The sequence below is a fragment of the Polypterus senegalus genome, chromosome 11 (genome assembly GCF_016835505.1).
Source record: "Polypterus senegalus isolate Bchr_013 chromosome 11, ASM1683550v1, whole genome shotgun sequence".
Taxonomy (NCBI): Eukaryota; Metazoa; Chordata; class Cladistia; order Polypteriformes; family Polypteridae; genus Polypterus; species Polypterus senegalus.
This window is the reverse complement of record NC_053164.1, coordinates 160,442,974-160,465,480: the sequence shown is the minus strand read 5'-3', so window position 1 is coordinate 160,465,480 and position 22,507 is coordinate 160,442,974. Positions and strand designations below refer to the sequence as shown.

The following is a 22,507-nucleotide window of genomic DNA, read 5'->3' as shown; positions in this document are numbered from 1 at the left end:
ATTACTATTTAATTTAATATTGTTTCTTTGTATCAGTATACTGCTGCTGGATTATGTGAATTTCCCCTTGGGATTAATAAAGTATCTATCTATCTATCTATCTATCTATCTATCTATCTATCTATCTATCTATCTATCTATCTATCTATCTATCTAAAAGGTGTGAATGGCAGCTCTGTTAGAAATTTCACTGGCCTACCAGGAAATCTTCCTGTGTTCCCAATGGCCACTCTGTCCCTGCCTGTTCGCCATCTAATCTATGACAACTAGGGAATGGTCAAATTGCTCAACTAAGAAAGTTACATGCAAAATACAAGTCAAACAGTAATGATAAATGCACATTTTAATTAAAAAAAAGACTGAAGAATTAGCATTGCAAATTCCTTCAATTCAACATTCTTTAAAACAAAACATTTTTAATGCTAATGATAAAAAGCCCACTTGTAAAGCTACCAATAGCTGTTAACTTTTAAATATATATTAAGATATTGAAAATAAATATTGAGATATTCTACCCACTTCCAATTTATCCCCAATAAAGTGCTATACCATTCTCGCCCAAAGCATAACTGAGATACCACAGCCAGTAAGTTATAATAGTAATAACAATATAGGTATGCAATATACTGTATGTCTTGCAATAAATTACTTTGAAACAATACACACATAAAATACAAGGTGAAACTGTAAGTTAAGTAAATTAGATAAGAAGAGGAAAACTACAGTAATTAGTAGAAAAATAACTAAAGAAAACATTTGAATGAATGAAAAATAGTTTTAGTCATTCTCTTTGAGGATTTTGATGCATGTTTACAGTATTTAACAGTAGTTTTCTTCCTTGATTATACAGTTTTCCTTTTATTTTTTGATACATCTAATGATTAGTTTTACCTTTTGTTATACAGTAGTATAGCTTAATGTGTGCTATCAAGCAAATAAAGCACTTAATTCTGAAATAAAACATTATTTGAATGTTGCATTTCTTGCTTTATTATTTGGTCATATTACAGAACAGAATATTCTCACTTTTTGTTCAGTTATTTAGAGAACTATATTTATTTGTCCCCATGGGGTTATTTGGCTTTTTAAAGAAGTTCTTTAAAAACAGTAACTAAATACATGAATATGTAGAAAGTAAGTAAATAAATATACACACACTTTGGTCTGAACACATCCAGAATAACTATAAAAAAAGAACATTAAAAAGAAAGAAAAGTTCTGACTTGGCTGTCATAGTCTTAGTGAGGTATTATGCAGAGATATTGCTGTTGGTATAAAGGAGCCTCTGTAATGTTTCTTGACATTTTTCTGCTGAATAATTCATTGGCTGAAAGTACTCAACTTGTCAGAAGGAAGATGTGCAGTATTGTTCATAATAGCACTCAGCTTTGTTGTAATTCTCTCTTTAGCTACTTTATCCAGAGTCCAGGGTCCAGAGTGTTTTTATAGCAGTGGCAGATATATGATAGGGGAGCAAAGTTAAAATGTGAAAGCGCCAATCTCTTACAACCAGTTAAGGCGAGAGAAAAAACAGTCAAAATTAAGCAAAACTCTGAAAAAAAACAGTAACGGTAGCAATCCTTCAAAGATTACACATTTGAGATGACCTCACAGTTGTATAAAAGCCATGAAAGCAAAACTAAACAAAGCAACAACAGGATTCAAGTTACTTCTTTTTGCAATCAAAGCAATAGCTAAAATCATAAATAATTTGAACTAGCCAACCCGCGGCGTAGCATACGCAACATAATTATGTACTGATAGATGAACACTTCCTGAAAGACACAGTTGTCCAAATGGGGTTGGTTTTGAGGATACAACTGTAGGTGAATGAAAAGATGTAACTCTGGAGAGGGTAACATACAATACAGCGTTATACACGCTGCAAACAGCGATTCACATTCGCGACAAACTGTTTTACACGCCGCATACAGCGATTCACATCCGCGACAAATATGATTCTTCTTAGATGGTGCTGTCGCGTCCACCCACGCTCTCGAAGCATACACAGTGCCTGGTGATGTGCTCGCTCGCAAGAGCAACCAACAGAGACCCGCCCACCAACTGTAAGACCATGGGACATCCCTCGCAAACTGTTCTACACGCCGCATACAGCGATTCACATCTGCGACAAACAAACTGTTTTACACACTGCATACAGCAATTTATATCCGCGACATGATTTTTCCTAGATGGTACTGTCGTGTCCACCCTCACACTCGAAGCATACACACTGCCTGGTCATGTGCTCGGTCGCAAGAGCAACTGACTGAGACCCACCCACCAACTGTAAGACCATGGGAAACCCCTCGGAAACTGTTTTACAGTTAGTCCTGCCGCGTCCACCCTCGTTCTTGAAGCATACACACCGCCTGGTCATATGCCTGCCCTCAAGAGAAACTCACGAAGACCCGCCCACCATCTGCCTGTGTGTGAACCTGTCTGTCTCTGGTGCTGCCTTTGTGTGCGCGCGGCTTTCTCTCACGCTGCCTCTGTGTGAAACGGTCAGGCACAGAGAAGGTCAGCTGCTGAGAGAGCGTCTCGACTGTTGCAGGGCTTGCATTGGTGAAGCAGGTGATACGGTAATGAAACAGAGGCACAGGGCTTATTGGTTTTTAAAGACTGCTTCCTTCATTGTGTTGTAACCTTAGTTTTAAAGGATTGTTTTAAGGATCCCATGGGATACCCATCGCAAACTGTTTTACATGCTGCATATAGTGATTCACTTCCGCGAGAAACATGCCTCTATGTACAGTCAACGTGGCTCAGAGGTGCATGTGGACTCTACGACAGACAAACATAAATGACGCCGTTTTTCCTGTGTCATCGCATCCAAGTTGGTGGGTGTGGTTCTGCGAGTTGTCGTCGTATCTAATAGTCTTAGAGTTGGTGGCCGTGGCTCCTTCCTGCGTGCGCCATGGGCGTCTAACTTGTCGGGGGCTTAGTGAATCCACGCCCCTTCCGGCGTGCTTTCCATGGGTGTCTTGCCTTAGTGAATCTATACTAATAAAAGGCAAAGCCCTCACTGACTCATCACTAATTCTCCAACTTGCCGTGTAGGTAGAAGGCTGAAATTTGGCAGGCTCATTCCTTACAGCTTCCTTACAAAAGTTGGGCAGGTTTCATTTCGAAATTCTACACATAATGGTCATAACTAGAAGCTATTTTTCTCCATTTACTGTAATGGAGTTGAGCTCGAAAGCCGTGGGGGGCGGAGTTTCGTGTGACATCATCACTCCTCCCACGTAATTACGCAGTACGTAGAAAACCAGGAAGAGCTCCAAAAAGCGCTTAAGAAAACATGCATTATATAATTAAGAAGGCAGCGAAACAATTAGAAGTGAGCGAGTGACATATAAAACCATATTCAGCGGCTCACGTGAACTGACGCAGTGCGCAGACAAAAAGCAACAGTTCCAAAGAGTGCTGAACAAAAACCGAATTACTATTAATAGATAAACCACATGCCGTGGCGCAATAGTAGAGGCTTTGCCTCTAGCGCCGAGGTTCGATTCCCGAGAGGGGATGCACTGAGTATGTACGCACGCATTTTTATTCATTTTAACTTTGCATCCCCTTGGTTTGAGACGTATGAAAAAATATGAGGTTATCGCAGAAAGACAGATCACCAATTGAAGCTTTATGAATAATGGACACTTTATTCACGATCAATGATTGTTTTGGTAAAGCCATACTCAGTGTATTCATTAGATGAACGGTAAAAAAGTAGGAGCGAGGGGAGGGTAACTTATTGAGGCACGCAGGCAAAACCACAATAACACGCGGGCTCGATGTACTGTAGTGCGCGTCAACTCGATCTGAATTGCGCGATCACATTTGAAAAAATATATCTTTTCAAGTTCTATTTAGTCCATATGTGTCAAACTGAAGGCCCACGGGCCACATCCGGCCCAGCGTGTAATTAAATCCGGCCCACAAGATCATTTTTTATACTGTATTATTGTTATTAATGGCCCGGGGAGATGAAGCGCTGGTAACACAATAAACTACAGATCCCATAATGCAGCGCTTCAGCTGCCTTGCTGAACACTTACCGTGTTAATCAAGTCTAGCTTATGATGCTGCAAGTTATTGTGAAGCTAGCCCACACGATGCCGAAGAGAAAAGGTGATTCTGAACATAGAGCCTTTAAAAACCGATGAGAGGCTGAGTATATGTTTACTGACATTACCGTGTGTCTCATTTGTGGAGCTAAAGTGGCTGTAATTACAGAATTTAATCTAAGATGACACTATGAGACAAAACAGCAAGATAACCTGAAAGACCTGAATGCAATGCACAAGATACAGAAAGCAGAAGAGTTAAAGAAGAATCTGACACTTCAGCAGACGTTTTTACCCATTCAAAATCACAAAGTGAATTCAAGTGAAGCTACTTTTATGGGAGATACAAATGCACCAGTGCAACTTTCCCCACTTTCCCTGTTGCCAAGTAATGTTGAACCAAGTCGGCACAACAGTGTTTCCAAATACGCATTTTGCTAATAAACTGAGTGCACTGAGTTCGCACGGCGCTTTGGTGACTTTGAAGAACAAAAAAAGAATTTGGAGTTGTTTCGCAACCCATTTGCCGTCGATGTGGAAACTGCACCTGTGCAGATTCAGATGGAGGTGATTGAGCTGCAGTGTAATGGCACACTGAAGGCAAAGTACGATACTGCAGGGCCTGCACAGTTTATTCACTCCATTCCCGCACAAATGCTCCAACTCCGTCTACATGCGGCTCGAACCTTGTGCATGTTTGGTAGCACATATCTGTGTGAGAAGCTCTTCTCAGTCATGAAGACTAACAAAACAGCACACAGGAGTCGCCTCACTGATGAGCACCTGCAGTCCATCCTGAGAATCTCCACAACACAGAACCTCACACCAAACATAAACGAACTTGTTACCAAAAAAAGATGCCAGGCGTCCAGCTCTCATAAAATGACATAAGAGCAAAGACAACTGAATGATTTGATTTGTTATTGCTGAAAAGAACAAATTTTATTTATATTTCCAGGTTTTGTTATGCACCATGTTCATATTTGAATTTGTATAATTTTGACAGGATATATTTTTATGGAGAGCAAAATCTTTTGGGATATTTAAAATTTAAGTCTATTTTTTATCTAAAATTACATAAGAGTAAAGAAATTTGAATGTTTGTTCTTTTAACGTTTACTTTATTTCTAACTTGTATAATTTAGACAGGATATATTTTTATGGAGAGCAAAATATTATAAGTTGTTTAAGGTTTAAGTTGATTTATTCCGGAATAATATTCTGTCGACTAAATAAAAATTCCTTCTATTTAAAATTTAAATAGAACTTGAACAGAAACGATAGTTCATAATATCCACGCAGACTTGCGTAAGAGCGTGAGTCATCCGTTTTAACAAGCAGCGTACTGCACTGATACAAAATACCCTGGCCATTTACATTTTTAGGAATGGATAAATAAATTAAGATTTTGTACAAATAATGTTTTTCATTTTTCTTCCTTCATGGATTCTGGCACCCCCAGCATAAGTTACTCGCACCCCAAAGACTGTATATATGTGTATATATATATATATATGTATATATATATATATATATATATATATGTATATATGTATATATCTATACTAATAAAAGGCAAAGCCCTCACTCACTCACTCACTCACTCACTGACTCACTCACTGACTCATCACTAATTCTCCAACTTCCCGTGTGGGTGGAAGGCTGAAATTTGGCAGGTTGATTCCTTACAGCTTCCTTACAAAAGTTGGACAGGTTTTATATCGAAATTCTACGCGTAATGGTCATAACTGGAAGCAGTTTTTCCATTTACTGTAATGGAGATGAGCTTCAACGCCGTGGGGGAGTTTCGTGTGACATCATCACGCCTCCCACGTAATCACGCAGTACATAGAAAACCAGGAAGACCTCAAAAAAGCGCTGAAGAAAACATGCATTATATAATTGAGAAGGCAGCGAAACAATAAGAAGCGAGTTCTGCTACTTCGGAAAGAAAGCACGATGTAAACCTACACTTTAAATTAAGTTCATAGACAGGCTGCCGCTGGCGTTTGTAATTTAGTGCCTGCCCATATAAGGCCATCCGTCAGCGGCAATCCAATAGCAAACTGCCACGGGTAAATATTCACGGGTGAAGGACTGTGCTTATGGAGAGGAAGATGAGATGGTCAGGGTGGTGTTTGACACAAACTCAGCGAAACTGCCAGAGAAAGTTTTAAGTGCCAGGACTAAGGTAACATTAAATAAAGCTATGGACATAGCACGAGATGGCACCAGCACAGCTGGGAACCTTCGATGCAAGTACACCGAGTGGCTCACGTGAACTGATGCAGTGCACAGATAAAAGCAACAGTTCCAAAGAGCTGAACAAAACCGAATTACACAATTGAAAAGGCAGCAAAAAATATGAAGCGTCTGATAAGCATATTCATAAATGCAGCTACTGTGGAAACAAAGCACACGGTGGAAAAAGTCAATGTCCGCTAAAGGAAGACAGCGTAAAAAAAAAACCCCGTGCATGCAGTTTGTCACATCACAGATAAAAAGGAAGACGAGCTGTTTATTGATGCAGTAAGGAACTAATCGATGAATGAAACCTCTTATCTTTACAACGATTGACAAACACGGAATGTAACTTGAACACATCGTACAAATACGAGCCTGATTGAAAGAAATAATGATAATCAAATCCTTGATGACAGCAACATTCAATAACACTCACAAAACAATTACTGTATATTGACAATCATGTTACGTTATTTTTAAAATGTTCCCTTTTCTTTTTCATAACTTCTACTTCTCCACTGCGATACACGGGTATATATATAAATGTATATCTATAGCCCGATCTACAATATATACTTTAGCATAGACAAGCGGTGGCGTAATTGTAGAGTCTTAGCCTCTAACGCCGACATTCGAGGTTCGATTCGAGAGGGATGTACTGACTATGTATGCGCTACCGATTCATTTTACCTTCCCATCTCCTTGGTTTGGGGCGTATGAAAAATATTAGGTTAGCAGAATCATGTTACGTTATTTTAAAATTTTCCCTTTCTTAGCACAAGCACAGTTGAGAAGCTTCGATGCATGTACTCCATAACGCGTTAAAAATAACGCATTTAATCACACTTTCAATTCCAAGCAAACGGGAACTTTTGTCAATGCATGATTTCCTGGTACATCCATTACACTGATGCACACATCACAGCTACAAAAATGTTAGAGTCGGAATAAAGCGCGTTCCTACGACTGATCATTTCGACTACCCGAAAGCCTTGATAAAAGCATGGTTTTGTGCACACTGAAAAGCAAGCAAAATTAGATGCATTACAGAAAGCGGACTTTGTGGCTCTTACTGGGGATCATTGGACTTCCGTGACCGTTAGTAATTCTAAATACATCTAATTACAAAATGTTCAATGATCACACTGTTTTAGCCTAATGTACAAAATAATTTTGGCTAATGTTACTCAGAGTTTAAAGAGTAAGCTGGTCAAATTACCTTTTATGTTTCTGACTTATTTTTTTAAGAAGAAAAACTGCACTTTATGGTGAAATTTTGGTTATTATTATTTAAAGACAATACTATTCTGAAAATGTACTTAAAGTACTTAAACTACCACTTTATTTTTAAGTCTGCCCAATTTTAACCAGGGATGATATTTTTGTTTCTGTTTTGAATTCAAATGCAGTTTAAAAGCTTTTTTTTCAGAACTTAAAACAGCTTCAGTTTACAATATTCATGTCCATGTCTATTATTTGATTCTGTAAGCCCACTAAAACCGTTTTAAATAAAAAAAAACATTTGCGATTTGGGGCAAATTTACGTCTGATTACATACGATTAATCAAGATTAATTCTTACACAGCCTCTAATTAATTGGATTAATTTTTTAATCGAGTCCCACCTAATATATATATGTAGATATATATATGTAGATTTGTATATATATATGTGTATATACAGTATATATGTAGATATGTATATGTTGTATATACAGTATGTATATATGTGTGTGTGTATATATACAGTATGTGTATAGATGTGTATATATATATATATATGTTTATATGTATATATATGTTTATATATGTGTCTGTGTGTGTGTGTGTATATATATATATATATATATATATACCAGCAACACTCATGACAATTACAAAACAATTACATTGTCAATCATGTTACGTTATTATTAAAATGTTTCCTTTTCTTTTTACTTCTCCGCTGCCAATGCAGCTATTTTGCTATATATATATATATATATATATATATATATATATATATATATATATATATATATATATAATAGATAGATATGACAACAACACTCATATCAATGACAAAACAATTACATTAACAATCATCTTACGTTATTTTTAAAATGTTTGCTTTTCTTTTCACAACTTCTTTAACACACTACTTCTCATCTTGGCCTTGGTATTCTGCTAGTATATATATATATGTATATATGTATATATATATATATATATGTATATATGTATATATATATGTATATATATATATGTATATATATATATATGTTTATATATATATGTGTGTATGTATATATATGTATTTGTGTGTATATATGTGTGTGTATGGATATGTATGTATATATATATATGTTTATATGTGCGTGTGTATATATACTGTATGTATATACTGTATATATACAAATATCTATACTAATAAAAGGCAAAGCCCTCACTCACTCACTCACTCACTCACTCACTCACTCACTCACTCACTCACTCACTGACTCATCACTAATTCTCCAACTTCCCGTGTAGGTAGAAGGCTGAAATTTGGCAGGCTCATTCCTTACAGCTTACTTACAAAAGTTGGGCAGGTTTCATTTCGAAATTCTACGCCTAATGGTCATAACTGAAAGGTATTTTTCTCCTTTAACTGTAATGGAGTTGAGCTGGAAAGACGTGGGGGGCGGAGTTTCGTGTGACATCATCACGCCTCCCACGTAATCACGTGAACTGACTGTTAACGCAGTACATAGAAAACCAGGAAGACCTCCAAAAAGCGCTTAAGAAAACATGCATTATATAATTGAGAAGGCAGCGAAACAATAAGAAGCAAGCGAGTGACATATACTACCATATTCATGAGTGCTGCTACCTCGGAAAGAAAGCAAGGTGTAAACCTAAACTTTAAATTAAGTTCATAGACAGGCTACCGCTGGCGTTTCACATGCCCACAGGTAATGCGGGATACAAGTTTAATGAGAGGACGCAGGATATAAACGAGAGTTTTGATCACTTTGTAACTAAGTTAAAATTGTAGGTGAAGGGGTGTGCTTATGCAAATTTCGAGAGATTGTGTTTGTGGGGAATTGACAGTTAAGGCTGGTGGGGGAGTCACGTCATCATCTCCCCTCCCATTTACCTCATTTCGCTCTGAGCTGAGCTACGCGGCTAACGCCGTCTTCCGAAGCAACTTCGTCACACTGCCACCAAATACTCACAGAAAAATCCACAAGTTAATACACACGCTGTCTCTAGAGTTTCTCCACACTGAATCCTCCAGGCACTACTTACAAAAGGTTACACTGACAATCGTGTTACGTTATTTTTAAAATCTTTCCTTTTCTTAGCACAAGCACAGCTGAGAAGCTTCGATGCATGTGCTCCATAATGCGTTAAAAAATAATGCATTTAATCACACTTTGCATTACAAGCAAAGGGGAGCTTTTGTCAATGCATGATTTCCTGGTACACCGATTACATTGATTAGCGCATCCCGATTCATTTTACCCTTGCACCACCTTAGTTTGAGAAGAAGTATGAAAAAATGTTTCCTTTTCTTTTTCATTACTTCTTTAACACACTACTTCTCCGCTCGTAGGGGGTATTTTGCTATATATATAATATATGAATGACCTCCAAAAGGCTGAGACTTTTGATATCATGAATGTGTGTACAAAACTGGGGTCTCCTGCCCAGCAAAGTCGAGCAGCCAGCGCGTGCATAGCTGTGCCGGCCTTTGAGACGCTGACTGCACTTCTGCCTTAAGTCAAAGTGAGCAGTTTTGATCTTTTTCATTCTCCCCCTGCGCTATAGCCCAGACAAGTGCAAACCACGGGACCCCTTTTCTACACCATGGCAAAATAATATTAAGGCGATTCACACTTTCTTTTGCACGTATACGATTATGAGGTCCTCAGTTCGGATTATGAAGACACGCACACGAGTGGAGGACTGACAGTGCCATCACAGCCGATTAATGGCGGGACGACTCACCAGTCTACACAAGACCCACCGCGACTGTCCCCAAAAGGCGATCATAACGTCAGCGAACACATCGCTCTATACTATATAAAAGAAAAAGGCAGCTTTCCTTTCTTTACACCTTTTTCCTTTTATCCCAAACCAAAGCCTTTCTCTCTTAACACTGCAGAGGACACAAAAATAATTTTCTTTAATTGCCGGTAAGGCACATTACCAGAGGCACAAATTTGAGCGTTCACATAGAAAATGTAATTTCTATACCACAGCCGTCGTGTAGCGCCTTTCAAAAGGGATCTACTACCGAGATGATCCATATACATTTTAGCTGCTGTTAGTTCTACTTACCTGTTGTGTTACACAGTCTTTAAAATGTAGTTTACCCAACCACTCCAGTAGTGCTCAATGTACCTGTACTTCTTAAAACGTTAATGTTTTACTGTTTAATAACTTATAGACTATATTTTATTATTTTTCCCTTGCACTCAGTGACCAAAGCTATACACACACATATAGACACATACAAACATACACACAAGTATATGTATGTGTATATATATGTATGTATGTGTATATATATATATATATATATATATATATATACATACATACATACATACATACATACACACATATATATAATTTGTGTGTGTGTATGTATGTATGTGTATATATGATGTAGATAGGTATGTATATATATATATATATGTGTATATATATATATATATATATATATATATGTTTGTATATGTAGATATCTATTCTCCTGCGGCTGGTATTCTGCTAGTATATATATATATATATATATATATATATATATATATATATATGACAGCAACACTCATCACTCACAACAATGACAAAACAATTACATTGACAATCATGTTACATTATTTTCAAAATGTTTCCTTTTCTTTTTCATTACTTCTTTAACACACAACTTCTCCGCTGCGAAGCGCGGGTATTTTGCTAGTTATATAAACTGCTCAAAAAAATTAAAGGAACACTTTGAAAACACATCAGATCTCAATGGGAAAAAGAAATCCTCCTGGATATCTATACTGATATAGACTGGGTAATGTGTTAGGAACGAAAGGATGCCACATCGTTTGATGGAAATGAAAATGATCAACCTACAGAGCCCTGAATTCAAAGACGCCCCAAAAATCAGAGTGAAAAAATTATGTGGCAGGCTAGTCCATTTTGCCAAAATTTAATTGCAGCAATTCAAAATTGTACGCAGCACTTTGTATGGCCCCTGTGTTATTGTATGCATGCCTGACAACATCGGTGCATGCTTCTAATGAGATGACAGATGGTGTTGTGGGGGATCTCCTCCCAGATCTGGACCAGGGCATCACTGAGCTCCTGGACAGTCTGAGGTGCAACCTGGTGGCATTGGATGGACCAAAACATAATGTCCCAGAGGTGTTCTATTGGATTTAGGTTAGGAAAGTGTGGTGGCCAGTCAATGGAATCAATTCCTTCATCCTCCAGGAACTGCCTGCATACTCTCACCACATGAGGCCAGGAATTGTCGTGCACCAGGAGCCACTGTACCAGCATAGGGTCTGACAATGGGTCCAAGGATTTCATCCTGATACCTAATGGCAGCCAAGGTGCCTTTGTCAAGCCTGTAGCGGTCTGTGTGACCCTCCATGGATATGCCTCCCCAGACAATCATTAACCCACCACCAAACTGCTCATGCTGAATGATGTTACAGGCAGCATAATGTTCTCCATGGCTTCCCCAGACCCTTTCACTTCTGTCAAGTGCTCAGTGTGAACCTGCTCTCATCTGTAAAAAGCACAGGGCACCAGTGGTGCATCTGCCAATTCTGGTATTCTATGGCGAATGCCAATCGAGCTGCATGCTGCTGGGCAGTGAGCTCAGGGCCCATTAGAGGACATGGGGCCCTTGGGTCACCCTCATGAAGTCTTTCTGTTTGTTTGGTCAGAGACATTCACACCAGTAGCCTGCCTTCCTCACCAGTTTGTCCAGGTGTAAGGCATCCCTCTTCTTTATGCTGCCTCCCCAGTACACCACCGGATAGAAGAGGGCGCTCACCACAACCTTCTGATACAACATCTGCAGCATCTTATTGCAGATGTTGAAAGATGCCAGCCTTCTAAGGAAGTATAGTCAGCTCTGTCCTTTCTTAAACAGAGCATCAGTATTGGCATTCCAGTTCAATTTATCATCCAGCTGCACTCCCAGGTATTTATAGTTCTGCACCCTCTGCACACAGTCACCTCTGATGATCACGGGGTCCATGAGGGGCCTGGGAATCCTAAAATCCACCACCAGCTCCTTGGTTTTGCTGGTGTTCAGTTGTAGGTGGTTAGAGTCACATCATTTAACAAAGTCCTTGATTAGTTTCCCATACTCCACCTCCTGCCCACTCCTGATGCAGCCCACGATAGCAGTGTCGTCTGCAAAATTTTGCACGTGGCAGGATTCCAAGTTGAATTGGAAGTCCAATGTATATAGGCTGAACAGGACCGGAGAAAGTACAGTCCCCTGCGGCGCTCCTGTGTTACTGACCACCATGTCAGACCTGCAGTTCCTGAGACGCACATACTGAGGTCTGTCTTTAAGACAGTCCACGATCCATGCTACCAGGTGTGAATCTACTCCAATCTCTGTCAGCTTGTCCCTAAGGAGCAGAGGTTGGATGGTGTTGAAGATGCTAGAGAAGTCCAGAAACATAATTCTTACAGCACCACTGCCTCTGTTCAAGTGGGAGTGGGATCGGTGTAGCATATAGATGATGGCATCCTCCGCTCCCACCTTCTCCTGGTATGCAAACTGCAGAGGGTTGAGGGCGTGGCAGACCTGTAGCCTCAGGTGGTGAAGCAGCAGCCTCTCCATGGTCTTCATCACATGTGACGTCAGAGCGACAGGCCGGAAGTCATTCAGCTCACTAGGACATGACACCTTTGGGACTGGGGTGATGCAAGATGTTTTCCAAAGCCTTGGGACTCTGCCCTGCTCCAGGCTCAGGTTGAAGATGCGCTGTAGTAGACTCCTCAGCTCCAACGCACAGGCCTTCAGCAGTCATGTCGATACTCCATCTGGACACGCTGCTTTGCTGGCACGAAGTCTTCTCAGCTCTGCTTACCTGGGCTGCTGTAATTGTGGGTTGGGGGAAACTCTCCTATGCTGGTATCAGCAGAAGAATGGGTGGAGGGTGTAGTACTCCGAGTGTTCATTGTCCTTATGATGAAAATTTAAGCTTTGACTTAAAGTAAATTTGAAATTAACTTTTTGCATTTTTTTGTTATAAACCATGAAAAATTGGAACTTTTATCTCTCCTTTGAGTTTTTCAGAATTTTTAATTAGTACTATGTATGTGTGTTTAAATACTTCAACAGTCTGCAGTTATTACATTTTCAGATTTATATTTCTGGAGAATTGTAGCATTTTTAAGTGTGAAAAAATAGGCACAGTTCACTATTGCGAGAGGAAGGCATAGTGTTTAACACTGCTTCACCATCAATCCAGTCTTTAGGATTTAATTCCCAGCCCTGTTTGCAATTTCTAAAGTGCTCTGGTTTTCTCCTGTATTTCTCAAAGATGTGACGATTACTGGCAAATCTAAATTGGCCCTGTTTGAATGTGGACGTGTATTAGGCTCGGCCCTGAGGGACTGGCACCCTGACCAATGCTAGCCTTGTTTTGTGTCTAGTGCTGTATAATTTTTCTCTAGCTCCTTGTGTGGTTGGATTAAGTGCATTTGAGAATTGTATGTTATCTGAACTATTTCAACTTGTTGGTTTTCACATGCATTTATTTACTAAATTGAAATCACAGATATTTATCAATATGGGAAAGGATTTCCTTAATGTGCTAGTTAAGAAAAATGTGAATTTGTTCATCTTGACAGTTGTGTTATTCTTTATTATTATTTATTATTATTATTATTTATTCTGGTAAATTCCATGAAAACATAATCCAAAATCCCAAAGTACCTAATTAAGACATTGATTTTTTTCATTCTTCTTTTTATTTGCAGAAGTCCCAAAAACTGATAAAACATTTGAAGAACGTTTGATACTGAAGACATTTCTTTTGAAATTTGTGAACTCATATGCACCAATTTTCTATGTTGCGTTTTTCAAAGGAAGGTAAGATGTTAAAATAAACATTGAAACTAAATTAAACATGTAATTCTTAAATGCTGTAGAACAGAATTGCCGTTAAACTAATGATAATGATGAACACTTTCTTCTACTTTTTTTGAACTGTTGACCAAGCCTAGCTTAAGGTCCCAACATTAAGCCATTATCACCTACACTGCACAATAAGTTTCCCAATATGCCAGTATCCATCTGGTTCAACTGCATCTTGTCACAGCAGTACAGGTCTGTTTTTAGAAACTCCTCAATTTCGCTCACTCCTCCAAACTACACAAAACTTCAATCACATGTGAAACCTTCAACTACCACTACCAATAGTTTTATTTTTAATTGGATTATCACACGGCACATGGCAGGCACAGCTTCAGAGAAAACTTTTTTCCCAGTTCTGTCCATGAGGTTTTTTCTATCACTTTAAATTAGTTTAGCAGAACTATTGGCCTTGGTGTTTCCTGTGTTATTTGTTCTTATATGGGCTCTCCAAAGGAATGTGTTCTAACTTGGGTTACTATGTTATTCACACTCCTAGGAAGATGTGCTACTTGTACACAAGTTTAACAAGATCACGTAGAAGCCTGTTTGTCATTAATGCACCTTTGTGTTTACATCCCTAATAAACATATTGCAATTCCTGCGCAAGTACTAAAAATCACCAGGTGAACCCACATAGTAATTCTACAACCTGCGAGATGTTCAGAATGACATTACTTCCTTTTAACCAATGGAGTTTAGTATGTACATAATTTGAAAGTAATCCACCTGGCGTGCAGTTGATTAGCTTGTCTTTGCACTGTGAAATTAAATTTGAAATAATAAGAAATTATTTTACAATTAAAAACAAAAGCTGGTTAATAAGCATAACAGATGCCTCTACCTTTACTACTTTCCAAATTCAGCAACCCTTGTCTTTAGATAAAAGAAGTAACTGGCACTTACCCCAACAACCAGGATTCTGACAATCTGCATATAACCTCATCGGTGCTGTTTTTCTTTGAAAGTGTTTAGGAATAAAACACAATCCAAACCTATTAGTTTTTTATGTTACCATTACTTTGTGGTATTTCTAGTATGAGTAGAACCTTTCATATGTCTTATGTCACCTTGGAATTACCTCACAGTGCTTCAAAATACAACAGTTACATTTATAATTTGGGGTACAAATTTCTTGCATATTCACCTTTAAATGTCTAAGCCTTTTCTGGCTTATCACTTTCTATGCCTTGTAACTACATTTCACTTCTTAATGTTTTTCCTTGCTCTTGATTACTCTTGGTATGATTAATTAAAATTTAAAAAATTAAATAGTTAATCCTCAGTCTGTTTCAGAAACACTGTCTCCACCTGTTGCTTTCTACTTGGTACACATGTAGTTAGACTCAACAGATTTAGATTTAGTTCTAAATAAATGAAAAAACTGCTTCTATAAACATTGTTTTTAAAACAGTGATATATGTCTTTAATTGGAACAAAGTGTATTTACTAATATTATAGGTAAAATCAAAACCTGTAGGCATGTATAAATGAACAAACAGCTACAGTGACATTAGAGCATTTTTTATTATGTAATTTAATCAGCATTGATAGGATTCTTGCAAAATGAAACTTATCTTTATATGTCTTTCTTCATGTTTAAAAAGGTGATAGGGTGGAGGTGTTGGTGAGGTATTACAGCAGGAACAAAATACGCAACAAAGACGTCCACAAAATCATTTTACATGTCTAAGGATTCTGGGAGCTTTAACACACCAGACAGCCTGTGGAGAAAAATCAGTAAATACTGTATAGAGAAACTGTAGTATTCAAAAATATTTTCAGATTATGTTTTATTACGACTGACCCAGGTATAAGTGATGCCAACCTGAAATTGAGAAATGCAATAGATGATATAAGAAGCACTGCCTTTTTAAAACACCTGTGACAGATACTGAGACAAGTGCCAATGTCATATACCATGGCATAGTTATTTCTTACTCATGCTAATTATTGGAGCCTTTTGAGTCTCTGTTTCTCATGTTTTTGTTTTCTCTTGACTGTAAAATTACTTGATATGTTCCATTTTGTCTCCTTGGATATGACACTCGACAAGAAAAGATAAATGGTTTGTTGAAGAAGATACAGTCATAAAGTATATATGTATATATATATTATACTACTTGTGCAGTACCAATAGTAATAGACATGCAGTAACGGCCTATTTACATTTACAGATTTGTGGGACGTCCTGGAGATTATGTCTATGTTTTCAAGCATTACCGTATGGAAGAGGTAAGAATCCTATATATATTCTAAAAGGACTAAATGTACCATTCTGTTTAATGAAAGCTTAGTAAGAGTTTCCTTGTGGTCTCATTACTTAACAGTGTGCCCCTGGTGGATGTCTGATGGAGCTTTGCATACAGTTAAGCATCATTATGTTAGGAAAGCAGCTTATACAAAACAACCTTTTTGAAATTGGCATTCCGTAAGTATCCAGTTCAGTTTTTCCAAAGAATTGTTTTCAGTTAAAAAAGATGTTATTTACTTCTGCTACCAGCAGTTAAGTTTATACATTATTGTTTTTTTATCTACTTAAATAATATTCTCAAGTTAATTTCATGTGTAAGTCTTCCAATTTCTATTCATTCTTCTCTAAAATTAAGTCATTTCCATATATTTTAAATATTAGAAATGTTTTCTTTCCTTGGAAAAAATGCCTTTATTGAGAGTAAAAAATCACACTTTATTTTTATTTTTAATATTTTTGTTTGGCATTACATTTTTACAATGGGAAACAATTATTCTGTCATAATACTGTAAAGAAATCATGCTAATCATGCTCTGGCTGGGCAAGTCACGCCTTGTAGGATTATGGCGCATGCACAGTGTTTTTGTTCTACAGGGTATGTCTTGCCCAGCTTGAGCATGAAGCAGGAAATTCTGCACAATGCTTTTCTTATCCAAGTTGCTGTTTATATTTCCTGAAAAGAGCCATGGTAGTAGAAGACTGAGCCAATCTGATCAGGTTTACCTCACCCTCACACATAAAGTTTTCTTGGACTTCAAGGCTAACTGTGGGAAGATGCACTGCTCTGCAGTGAGGTCCTCTTGTAGTACATATCGTAATGATATTCTCATCATATAAAATACAGGTCGATAGGACTGCTAAATATTTATACAAAGAAAAATAGTCCACTGTTCCACTTCACCTTGATTAAATTTGATATCCATCTCAACTATTATATAAACAACTATTTTAAATAAAGTAATAAAAAGCATAAAATAATGTGATGAACATTTCTAAGTTATCTCTCTATTATAAAAAAAAATCCTGTGGGAGGGACTAGGAAACGATACATGATCTTCACATCAAGATCACGGAAGACAAATAAAAGACCCGCGAGATGAAAGAGAATGGCCACAGAGCATCTCGTGGGGATATAGAACATGAGTTTCCTGCAAGGCACACCCTGCTTACAAGCAATATCAGAGCACGGCCATCAAAAAAAATCAGCAGTGTAAAGGCATATAGAACACACAGATACAGGGGTCTGTATCAGGTGCATATAAAGCTTATAAAGGACAATACGTTATTAATGAAACGTTGATGACTAAAAGATCCCATTAGCGCAAACAAAAGGAAATTAATCATCAGGACCAGGTGTAATTGAAAAAATAGCAGGACAAAGTGAGGTCAAAAATAAAAGGCAAAGAGCAGAAAACAAAGTCTTTTCGCATTCGCATCATTCAATGCACAAAAAATAGATTTACACAATAATGGACCATATGCTATGAGAATGTGTGGTCCTGCAATACAGATACAGGGGTCTCAGTGCATTAAAAGCGTATAAAGAGCAATACTTTATAAATGAAACATTGATGACTAAAATATTGCATTAGCGCAAACAAAAGGAAATTAATCATTAGGACCAGGTGTAATTGAAAAAATAGCAGGACAAAGCAAGTTCAGAAATACGTAAAAGGCAAAGAGCAGATAATAGAAGGACAAAGCAAGGTCACAAATACTTAAAAGGCAAAGAGCAGAAAACAAAGTCTTTTCGCATTCGCCTTTATTCAATGCACAAAACGTAGATTTACACAATAATGGACCATACGCTATGAGAATCTGTGGTTCCGCAACAGTTAAAGCAACGACAACTTTTAATTTCAAAGAAAACACAATTCGGTCATGTGTAGAATTATAATCACGGAGAAGCGATTACAATGTGAGTAGCAGAGACATGAAGAGGCAAAAAGGACAGCAGCCATACAGGCTTTAAAATGATCAAAGGGCAGCGCAACAGCAGCTAACCCACCCCACCACAACACGAGCAGCATTATATGCCTTGCAAGAAAGAGATTTAACCATGCTGGGGCCGGAAATAAAGGACAATTATTGTTTTTACAACATCACACGAGACAAGGCAGTGAGCCATCATTTAAAACAAGTTCACAGACATCTAACCTAGAAGTTGTTGGATTGCTTTTGGCAGACAAGCATTATGTGCTCCCAGCTCTTAAAACAATGGCATGTGACAAGCAGAACAGGCAGCTCGCAAGCAGCAGAAACACAGCAGATGATTCGACTGCATATCCTTAGCGTGCGTTCAGCTGCCCCCCCTCCCCCTTCACAACGCGAGCAGCGTTATATGTCTGGCGAGAAAGAGATGTAACCACGCAAGGGGACGGAAATAAAGGACAAGTATTGTATTTACAAAAGTTTTTAAAGTAAAAGTGAAAATAATGCATATGTAACAATTCCAATTAAAATAACGATCTCTTTAAATTGTATATCTGGTAGTCCAAACACGGGGGTGGGCAACCGAAACGAGCAGGGTGCGGAGCCCCCTAGTACATGAAATTATCAAATTAACTAATTAATAAAGCATTTAAGGACAACTCAAATTCTACAAAATAATTTTAAGAACATCCCTATTGTCGTTGTAACCCATATACTGTATCTATATAAACAGGTGAATTTCAAATCAGGTTTAGCATATGGTTCATGTTCTCCACCAACAAGTAGTGAGAGAAAAAACAAACTAAAGTGATCTTCAAGCTAAAAGAGTAATTCTGAAACTTTCCAACTTGGACATATTTTTCTGCTTGCTTGCATTCTGGTTAATTTGTTATTCCATATGTTTATTTGCCCAGAGATACAGTATCACTCTGCCCAGGATAGGTGCCAAACTAGACAAAGATGAAGCTAATATAGACTGCCCTCAATGCTGAATCTAAATCTTTTTTAACTTTTGGGATTAATACAGGAAATGTATTTGAGTATTGCAGTATTCATGCAGTATTTAATTTTTTTCTCAATATTATTACATAAAACACAATGATGATGCCACACTATAGAAAACATATCTACATTGTTAAAGCAAAAAGAAAAGAAATAATTAAGGTTTAAAAATGGCAACATATAAAATGCGAGACGATTATAAAATTTCAAGCTGTCAGGAAACTCATAGTATCTCATAGTGCTGTTAGCTGGTAGCTTCCCGTTAAGGAGGAGAAAGGGTTCTAATAGGGTGAAATGTGCAAAGACAAGAGCAGGAAAACTAAATTATAGAATGGCACTATTGGATTTACCTAATATTTGTATATTAGTCAGTAAAACGGTCCTCATTAGCTGTTCAGAGTGAAGTGTCCCTATTTTACATTTCATTATGGTTTGTCAATGCCTTGGAGTTTCATCAATTTTAGCTCTAACTGATATCACCCTAAGCTATAAGTGTTTTGTTGTAGTTAATTGCTATAACTTGGTGGTTTGTACATTTCTCTGACATACTCTGCTTGTATGTTCTTGTATACTCCGGTTGTGCAAAATGTACCCTTAACAAGTTTCCAACTGTGTCCCCTTGTTCATGATTAACTCATTTTAAAATAACAGTCTTGATCCACTGTACTAATTCCCTTAATTTTAAACACTTCAATCATGTCACCTCTTAATCTTCTTTTGCTTAAACTGTATAGGCTCAGCTCTTTTAATCTTTCCTCATAATTCAACCCCTGTAGCCTAGTCGCTCTTCTCTGGACCTTTTCTAGTGCTGCTATGTCCTTTTTGTAGCATGGAGACCAAAACTGCACACAGTACTCAAGATGAGGCCTTACCAGTGCATTATAAAGGTTGAGCATAACCTCCTTGAACTTGTACTCCACATATTGTGCTATATAGCCTAACATTCTGTTAGCCTTCTTAATGGCTTCTGAACACCGTCAGGAAGTTAATAGCTTAGAGTCCACTATGACTCCTAAATCATTCTCATAAGGTGTACTCTCGAATTTTCCGATCACCCATTGTGTATTCAAACCTAACATTTTTACTTCCTATGTGTAATACTTTACATTTACTGACATTAAATTTCATCTTCCACAAATCTGCCCAAGCCTGTATGCTATCCAAGTCCTTCGGTAATGATATAATGGATTCCAAATTATCTGCTAATCCACCTATCTTGGTATCATCTGCGAACTTAACCAGCTTGTTACTTATATTCCTATCTAAATCATTTATACTGTATATATATATTAAAAATAGCAGAGGCCCTAGCACTGACCCCTGTGGAACACCACTCTTAACATCGGCCAGTTCTGATGAGGTTCCTCGCACTATCACCCTCTGTGTCCTGTGTCTGAGCCAATTCTGCACCCATCTAAAAACATCACCCTGAACTCCCACTTCTTTAAATTTGATGCCCAACCTCTCATGTGGCACCTTATCAAATGCTTTCTGAAAGTCCAGATAAATAATATCATAAGCTCCACTTTGATTGTATCCTTTTGTTGCCCCCTCATAGAATTCCAGCATGTTAGTAAAACACAACCTCCCTCTTCTGAACCCACGCTGACTGTTCAGAATAACTCCTGTCCTTGCTGGTGTTGTTCAATCTTATCCTTAATAATTCCTTCCATCAATTTTCCTGTGATCCATGTTAAGCTTATAGTTGATTGGATCTGCCTTGTCACCCTTTTTATATAATGGGATGATATTTGCCATTTTCCAGTCCTTCGGGGAATCTCCAGTGCGCAGTGACTTCCTAAAAATATGTGTCAAGGGTTTATATATGTACTCACTAGCCTCCTTAAGAACACGAGGATAAATATTATCTGGTCCTGGTGATTTGTTTGATTTTATCTTATTTAATCTGAGCAGCACTTCTCCCTCTACAATTTCCAAATACCTCAGTACCTCCTTAGTAGTTGCATTTACCTCTGGGAGGTTATCCACTTGCTCACTTGTAAACACCTCAGAAAAATGTAAGTTTAGGGCATCTGTTATTTCACTGTCTGTATCTTTTAATTCCCTTTACTATTCCTGATGCACTTGACCTCCTCCTTGACTGTTCTTTTACTACTAAAATTCTGAAAGAATCTCAGGGTCTTCTTTCACCTTATCTGCTATATTTCTCTCCAACTGTCTTTTAGCCTCCCTGATATCCTTCTTAATGGTTGCCCTCATGTTCTCATACGCTCTACGATTCACTTTGCAGTCATTAGTCTTATATGCCTTATAAAGCAGTTTTTTCCTTTGCAACTTCTTTTTTAATCTTTATTAATCCACTGTGGAGTTTTTAGTTTCCTTTTATTTCCAAATTTAGGTATGTATCTGTCCTGCATTACATGTAAAACATTTTAAACCTGTTCCACTGCTCCTTGACTGTTTCCACATTTAAAAGCTTATCCCAGTGTTTCCTACTTAGACTTTTCGCATCTGCTCAAAATTAGCCCTACCAAAGTACAACTTAACAATTTTAGTCTTTGCACTCTTACAAAACAATGAGAATTGTATTACATTATAGTCACTTGACTCTAGTGGTTCAATCACCTTTACACCCTCAATTCTATCCTGAGTATTACAAAACACTAAATCCAGACAGGCTTCACCCAGCTTGGTGCTTTAACATGCTGTGTTAAAAACATCACTGATTACTTCTAAAACTCCTGCTCTTGTGCTCCTCCATCTGCAAGGTTATCCCAGTTAATATTTGGATAATTAAAGTCCCCATGACTATAATATCTCCCTGTGAACTTGCCTTTTTGATATTACTAAAATGATATGTGTTGAAATTACTGCCTGAATTGGGTGGTTTGTAACACACTCCTAAAATAAGGCTGTTGCAGTC

General features: G+C 37.7%; 1 protein-coding gene across 1 annotated transcript in view; it reads left to right on the top strand.

The window, feature by feature from the left end:
- The window catches only part of ano2b (anoctamin 2b), a 361,358-nt gene that overhangs the window by 293,401 nt on the left and 45,450 nt on the right, over positions 1 to 22,507 (top strand). Inside the window, exons 18-21 of the mRNA XM_039769975.1 lie at positions 14,282 to 14,393; positions 16,613 to 16,670; positions 16,766 to 16,866; positions 19,111 to 19,115. Coding sequence (XP_039625909.1) covers positions 14,282 to 14,393; positions 16,613 to 16,670; positions 16,766 to 16,866; positions 19,111 to 19,115 — 276 coding nt within the window. The remainder of the gene's footprint in view (positions 1 to 14,281; positions 14,394 to 16,612; positions 16,671 to 16,765; positions 16,867 to 19,110; positions 19,116 to 22,507) is intronic.